General features: G+C 38.8%; 1 protein-coding gene across 1 annotated transcript; it reads right to left on the reverse strand.

The window, feature by feature from the left end:
• Positions 1 to 1,637: 1,637 nt before the first annotated feature.
• On the reverse strand, positions 1,638 to 7,718 carry cdk7 (cyclin-dependent kinase 7). Its single transcript, XM_023289876.3, has 12 exons — positions 7,598 to 7,718; positions 7,304 to 7,363; positions 7,185 to 7,218; positions 7,043 to 7,110; positions 6,335 to 6,403; positions 4,798 to 4,908; positions 4,485 to 4,603; positions 4,026 to 4,125; positions 3,839 to 3,925; positions 3,592 to 3,741; positions 2,844 to 2,982; positions 1,638 to 2,063 (listed from the first exon to the last, which is right to left on the reverse strand). The coding sequence occupies exons 1-12, from the start codon at positions 7,661 to 7,663 to the stop codon at positions 2,035 to 2,037; spliced, it is 1,032 nt and encodes a 343-aa protein (XP_023145644.2). The 5' UTR covers positions 7,664 to 7,718; the 3' UTR covers positions 1,638 to 2,034.
• Between the last annotated feature and the right edge of the window lie 245 nt (positions 7,719 to 7,963).

A 7,963-nucleotide genomic window follows, 5' to 3' on the forward strand; every position in this document is an offset into this window, starting at 1 on the left:
AATACATTAAATATCTGTAAAAATTCTAATATATTTTTAAATACAATAAAACTGTGCTTTTTGGTCATACATTGTAAAAGAAAGATGTAGACATTATATATAGTGTTGGCCTATTTTTTTCATCGTAAACATATCAATTATTTTTTTTCTGTGATTCTAGTAGTTATGTGGAGTTTAACAAAATCTGTAAAATAACAGTTTTAATAAACATTTGCCATTTTTCACTGGTTAAATTCTTTTTTCCCAAAACAACATATATCTGTAATCTTTTCAAGTAACCATCTATCCAGAAGACCTCATCAGAAATACAGGACTTTAGATTTTTTTTTTTTAATCATCATATGAGTAACAACATTGACATTAAATGGACTTCATCTAGTGTACCTTAATTTACACAAACACTTAATGTAGACATGGAGACCTTTAGCTAAAATCCTGCTTCGTGTATTTCTCTTTCATGTCTTAGTTTTACTAATGTCCGAATCATCTCACTGCAGTTCTTCACACAGTCATATGTCAGGCTGATTCAGACCTAAGAAGAAGTTTCACTTTCTCCAGAAAAGCTCATGCGTCCGTGGTTTGTAACAGTGTGTGGGTAGTCGTGTGGAAAGTCCAGCAGTGGATTTGTGGGTGAGTGAAGTGGCCTTGATAAGGTTTGAGCTGATAAGGCTGCTACTGTAGCTCTCTATGAATGTGTTGCTGTTTGCCAAAGCTGTCATCTGACCCAGTCACCCAACAAACACACACACACTTCAGTCACCCACTGCTGCTTCCCAGCGTCATTATGTTCCTTCTCAGCACTGTATTGTGGCCATTTATAAATGGCATGAATCACACGGGGCGACCTCTCTCTGAAGATCAAAGTTTAGATTCCATTGCCCTCTGACAAGATCCAAAAAACCCACTTTATGCTTGTATTTTTTGTAAACTCCTTCCCATACATTAAGGGGAATTTATTCATGATGTCAATGTGACCACTGAAGAAGATCACATGTAACATCAAAAAGAAAATCGGAACTGGCCTTTGTTAGAGAAGAAATTGATCTGATTATCAGTATCAAGAGTGAATTCTGTGACGCTGACATACTCTCGTCTCTTTCTCTTCCTGTATCTTCTTCCTTACTGTGATTCTTTCTGACAGAGAACCAAAAGGGCAGCAGAACGCCTGCCAGACCATCAGGCCTCTGACATGCCAGACTGTATTTATGTCAGTAACGTCAAAGAGGAAGGACAGGCGGAGAAAATACATCTTGTGACACATTGCTGAGTGAAATGTTCAAGCCAGTGTCATCCTGTCTGCTACACGAGGGACTATTGTCTCATGCGGAGCAAACAGAGGTTCTTAAAACACTCTGCAAACAAACCACAAGTAGATTTCTGTGCACACATATTTAGCAAGTGAAAAAATAAAGTGTGAATACTTCTAACATGAAATCAGTCTCTGTTCTGTGGACTGTAGGTGTTACCACGTGAATTCAAAACTGACAGGAACATTTTACACATCACAATTACCACTGAAGACAAATACTTTTCTACTATTCAAATCACTTTGTAGTACAACATAGATTCATATTTAGTTGTTAAAAATGCTCAAAGTCTCATATTTTGTCTAAACTGTACAGAGAAATAACAGAAACTGCATTTATGCATTTGCACCATTTAATTGGTCGTACATACAAAAAATAAAAATAAATCTACATGAAATAAGTCAGCCTTGGTAGCTTGGGTGTTCTTTTTTTCGGTCACATAAATAGACATATTCAAACAGGCTTTCACAGGGACCAGAGAAAACTCTACTGACCACAAACAGTCTCTGCCGTTTGTTAATCGCTGGAAGTAGCAGCACCTTTGACATTTAAAGTTGACCTCAGGCACAGTTCTTTCTCTACAACTCCTAAAATGTCCAAAAGTCAACCACATCTGAACCAGCCTCTGCTGGTTTGTGACTTTCGTTGCTTCCAGTAAGAAATCCTGAGCAAAACAGGAAGCTGAGCCATGCAGTGGTGATCATCTGATTAACCAGGTCCCATCTGGTCAGAAAATGAGCTTCTTCTTCATTACAGCTGAAAACAATACAAAGAGTGTCGTTACAAACATTATAAAAAAAAGCACTTAGAAAGATTGCATTCAGTTTAGGCTCAAGTCAATGTTCTGAGGTCTACATGCACATTATATGTACAAAACATGCTTATAATGAGGAATCTGCTAAGCACCAGACACCGACCAAGTTTCCATCTACTGTAAGTATTTAGGAGATCCCTCTGTAATATAGTGCATTACAGAGCGAAGCATATAGTCAAACCTAGATATTTCCCAAACCACAGGACGAGCTGGAAAAGCTTTGAACCTCCCAGTAACACTGAACCTCTCCTTCAATAAAACATACCCTCCCACAATCCAGTAAAACTGTGGGTACGTGTTCTACTTCCCTGTATTCAGAATTTCTAACTGCAGCCTAATGTGCAGTCAACACCCACTGAATTGCTAGTTTCAATCAAGTGGTGTACAAGATTTATAACCCTGGCGTGCTTGAGAACACATGAACAGTTTACTAGAAAAAAATTCACAAAGTGCCATGTTTAACTTGGGCCTGAGCAAGAGGTTCTAAAATTTCCAGCTCCTCTAAGAATCCGCTTCAAACGTGTGTGGCAGACACCTCCCATTTCTGCTGCTCAAACCACAGTATAAACAGTTTAACCAAGATTATATTATTGACCAAGTTTATTTGACAAAGGGAAAATCTGCAAATCAGAGTCAGGGTGGTCTTTTGCAGATTAAAGATACACTCGGTGGATTATGGGTATACTGTGTAATGCAAATATGAACTAATGTATGTTCACTACTTGTTTCCGGGCCTTCGATTTTTCTCTTGAGTCCAACTGTTTCCTTTTCCCTCAAAGCCTCAGCTGAACAGTTCGGTCGGGGGAGTTGGGGGCCAGGAGTGGGACCGGGTCGATTACTGAAGTATGTCATCTTTAAAGCCTGAAAAACAAAGGACAGCACAATAAACTCAGCACCTGCTGATAGGCGTTAGCGCCAGTCTGCTAATGAGCTGCTCACACTTCTCGTACACACCAATTAAGGCTTTAGTGTCAAATCTTACAAGTGCAGGTTTGCATAGAGTATTATCTTGTATATTTTTATGTCACCGTAGGCTGTGGAACAAGTCTGATGTTTTCAACAATACAATTTCTAAAACATAGAAGTTGCACGCCATACAATATTATATATACTTTAAAATTAGCTTTCTGTAAAACCGCACATATGCTGAAATGTCATCTAAAGATGTTTGGAACTGTGTGAAATGTCATGGTGATAGGATTTACTACACATTTTTTTGTTATGTCTAGAACTTAAATATATATTTTATATATATAATATTTTCACTGACAATTTCGAAGAGTATTAGAGGCAATCTAACTGCATCTCTGCTAATACATATAAAAAATAAATATAACTTAATAAAAAAAAATGCTATTCCAATGTGTCAGTCAAATGAAAGCAAAAAATTGTCTAAAGATGCTTCATTTGTAGTCTTTAGAAAGTTTAAAAAGTTTAAAACAATGTTTTACTTGGCAGTGTGTTTGTTACCTGTGTAGCTGTGATCCTTGTTGATGGATTAAAGGTAAAGAAGCCCTGAAGTAGCTCAAGTAAATCGTCTCCAGCTGCACTAAATATATGCTCCAGAGGTGTGCCTGGAAATATTTTGAAGGCCACATAGTCTGGTAGACTAGTCACTCCCTGCAGAGACATTTGACAGATAAACGTATGTAAGGATCCTCGCATCTCACCAAAAGCAAGGCAAACATCGTCGTAACTGGTAAAAACAGATACTGACAGGCCATGTCTCTTCCGTGGGTGTCCCAAGAGCCTCAAAGATCTTAGTCAGCTGGTCTAGATCTGAATCTCCACCAAGAAATGGTATCTAAAGCAAAGGAGACCACAGAGAGACATTAGCATGGATATGAAAATAACAGGGTCCCCTGCTACTGTGTGAATAAGTCTTTGCAGTGAGATTTATGTACCCGAAGGAGTAACTCTGCCAAGATGCATCCCACTGCCCACGTGTCGACACCCACACCATACATCCTGGCACCAAACAGGAGCTCGGGGGAGCGGTACCACCTAGGAAAGACGTCAAGAAACAGGGAGGAAGGAGTTACATTTTAAAACCCACAAACTGCCCATTTAGGTGTTGTACACTCGAACCTCTTTTCTATTAAGAAAAGTAATTCTGTCAAATTGGACTGCAACTGCAAACGTTTCTCCCTGAATTTCTGCTCACTAATTGTCTACTCAACATTTTTAGAAAGTACATGATTGCCCAATACCAATTCATCTCCTCACAAGACAAGTTTAATTTAATAAAATGACTCAACGGATATAGATAAGCTACTGTAAGAGATTTCAAATGAGAGGAGGAGAATGCACAGATAAGTCAAAGTTCTGTACTATTAATACAGCAAAACGGCCATGACACATACCTGGTAACAACTTGATGCGTGTAGACTCTATTAGGGCTCCCAAAAGATTTGGCCAAACCAAAATCAGCTAACTTTAACACTCCGTTGCCATCTAACAACAAATTATTGGGCTTTAGATCCTGGATATAGAAAAGAAGCAAAATATACATTATGAACTGTGTGTGCATTTATGTATGTATGTATGTATGTATGTATGTATGTATAAACGTAAGTGTGTGTGTGTGTGTGTGTGTGTGTGTGTGTGTGTGTGTGTGTGTGTGTGTGTGTGTGTGTGTGTGTGTGTGTGTGTGTGTGTGAGTATCAGTGCTGTTACCCTGTGTAGGACCCAGTGTTGGTGCATATACTCTAATCCCTGCAGAGTCATGAGGATGTAGGCTTTGATGTTGGCTGGAGTCAAGACTAAGCTAGTGTCTTTGATGATCACCTTAAAAAAAAGCAAAACACAGACTTTAAGTCTTACGTAAACCTGGATATCTGATAACTAATAATCTTCATTATTTTATGTTTTTACATGGCAGTAGGTCACACACTCGTAACGAAATTATACTTGTCTGAGGAGGTAAAAGCTTTTAAAACAGCTGGGATAAACAGTATTTCTGTGAAGAGGTGGACACAGCTGGATCCAAGATCGAGCAGTTCAGAGTCAACCTCTCACCCAGTTCTGAAAGCGCTGGTTACAGTATCCTGCTATGTAATGCTACGAGGCAATAAAAGCATCCAACATCTGTAGCTCATAATCTCATACAACTAAATCTAAGCATGGGGCCTAAAAATAGGCTTTCAGCGCTGGTAATAGAAGCTTCATATTTCCCTCATGTCTGTGCTGTGTGTCTGCTGCCTCTGAGGCGCTAATGGCAGCAATTCATTGTTACGGCCAAGGGCTGAGTGATATTGATTTTTTTTAAAGCGTGCTTATCTTTGCATCATTCTAGTGTCTGGGGCATTAGTGGTGGGCGCCCATCTGGAGTCTTGTGTACTAAAACAGCCAGAGAAGGAGGGGAGGGTAAACATGTGTGGAAAAAATGAAAGCCTTAATGACCTTGTAGGTCAGATGAGAGTACTCAGACTGCTTTCTTTGCCATACTGTTTGCGCTTTCTGTGCTACTCTGTAATTCATCTGACCTTAGACCTCGCAGACAGTTTTTCATCTTTTGCTCAATATTTGGCCTCCTCTAACATTAACAGTATTGGAAATTGAACATGACCGCAAAAAAGAAAGAAAAATCCCAGTTGCAACACAGACCTATGGTAAAAGCAACTCCAACACAACAACGAAACTTAGAAACGCTTCCTCTCTCTGATCACCAGTCTGAAGGAAGGTGGTAAAAGTGTGAACTTTCCATCTGGTGGCCCATTAATGAAATGCAACATAATGAACATTCACAATGCCTTCAACTACAACAAATAACATGAATCTCCATACAGGAACAGTCATATGATCATCTGTTAATCTAGATTTAAGGCTGTAGTTTATGGTACTGAATCATATATTACTGTGCTATCATAAAGCATTATATCGCAAAATGTTACCAAAAATAAAACAACAAACAAGTGGATCTTCATTTTTTAAATATATCTACAATTTGGGATTTTTTAATGAAAAGGACTATTAATGTTTTTAGAGAGTTCATAAAATATTATCTACGCTCAAGAGAAAAAATGAATAAAGTGTCACGCTTAGAAAAACGCATACTGCAATGAAATGCAAACAATAACCCACACCTAAATCACAGCTTTTTTGACACAACAAAAACAACTGAAATACAATATTAAAGGCTACATGTAATGTATGGGTGTTTTCTGTTATTATGCACAAAGAAAAAGTAAGTTTGATTTTTGATAAGTCTCACCTCCAGGTCTGTTTCCATGAAATCAAACACCAGGCTGATGTTAGATTTATGTCCAAAGGCATCCAGAAGCTGTAACACACAAGCAAATGCTCACAATCTAGCAAGCTATTTCTTATCAACCTACATGTAATGCCAGTAACAAATGAAGATGAAAATGTTAGGGAATTCTGCGATGTCAAAAGAGGAATCAGGAGGCAAACTCAGGGACACTCTGGAGACTCAGATGGCTTATGTTGAGAATAAGGTTTACTGAATTCAGGAGAAATGATACAGCGAGTAACACAGTGAGTGAGCACTGGCAGCATCAGTTCTGAGGAGTCTCTCTGGTCTTGGGTACTTATACCGTTTGGAAGGCGTGCCATGTTGATGTCACATTCTAAATGTGGAGGCAGGACTGTTAGTTCAGGATCCATCTGAACAGGAACACAGCAATATAACCTTGTTGTTCTGACATCGTCAGCCAGATAGTTGGTCTTTTATCCCTATGTTATGTTTACCAAGCGTCTGTCTGTCTCAGGGTCATATTAGGGGACAGAGAGAGCATACGCAAGTTTGTATCCTCTATCTAGGAGAACCATGAGTCAAGGGTGACCATTTGGGATGACTCAGCATTTAGGCTGTCATAAACTAGAACCACCTCAGTCATGAGAAAGTGAGTAATTTTTCTTTCACAGAAAACATATTCTGACAGAATGAGCGTTTAAGTACCCCAATGATGTTAGGATGTTGCAGCTCCTGCAGTAGTTTGATCTCTCGAAGAGCAGTCCGATTTATACCTAAGTTTAAGACACTGTTGTTAGAATCATCTTTTAAAATATTAAATGTATGCTAACAGGCAGGCAGCACTTACCATCTTTAGCTTCAGTTCTGTGGCCAACCTTAATCTGTCAGAAATAAGAGGACACAAGTTGAGCATCAGCATAACACTTAAATGCTAGGAAATTCCAAAACTACTCAAACTGCTTTTACCTTTTTAATGGCAACGATGGTGTCAGTCATTTTATCCCTGGCTTTGTACACTGTGGCAAACTGGAGATAAAAAAAAAAAAACTCAGATCAATAATTACAAATACACAAAGCCCTTCATCAGTGCTGCTGTGAGCAGAGCTGCATGCAAGGCTTTGTTGACATTAACAACCAGCTAACGCTTGTTAGCTTTTGTATCGCGCTTTCCACATAACTAAACTAAACTAAACTAAACAGAAAAAAGATGAACGTAGACAGAATTGAAGACATAAATAAATGAAATATTTCTCTGCTTACCTGACCCTCTCCGAGGAAGTCCAGTTTCTCGTATCGCTTGGCTCTGGTTTTCACATCTACCGCCATGATAGCTAACTGTCACCTCACCGACAGACTCTTCCTGCTTTGTTAAAGGTCCGTAGCTAGTGTTTCCGGGTTAAAGGAGGATTTAAATTGACCAACAGCGACACCTACCGACGAATTGTGTCCAACACTGAGAACACAGCGGACAGGAAACCGCACAAGCAGCTTAACTCAAACAAATAATACAATAGGACTTACTTTATGTTATTCTTTTGTTTTGTGCCATTGTTTTCATTTTACGTTTTTGTTAAAGTGCTTGTTTATCGGTCATGAAGCAGTTTATTAAGGTAACACGATGATGAA

This window comes from Amphiprion ocellaris, chromosome 6 (genome assembly GCF_022539595.1).
Source record: "Amphiprion ocellaris isolate individual 3 ecotype Okinawa chromosome 6, ASM2253959v1, whole genome shotgun sequence".
In the NCBI taxonomy this organism is placed as follows: Eukaryota; Metazoa; Chordata; class Actinopteri; family Pomacentridae; genus Amphiprion; species Amphiprion ocellaris.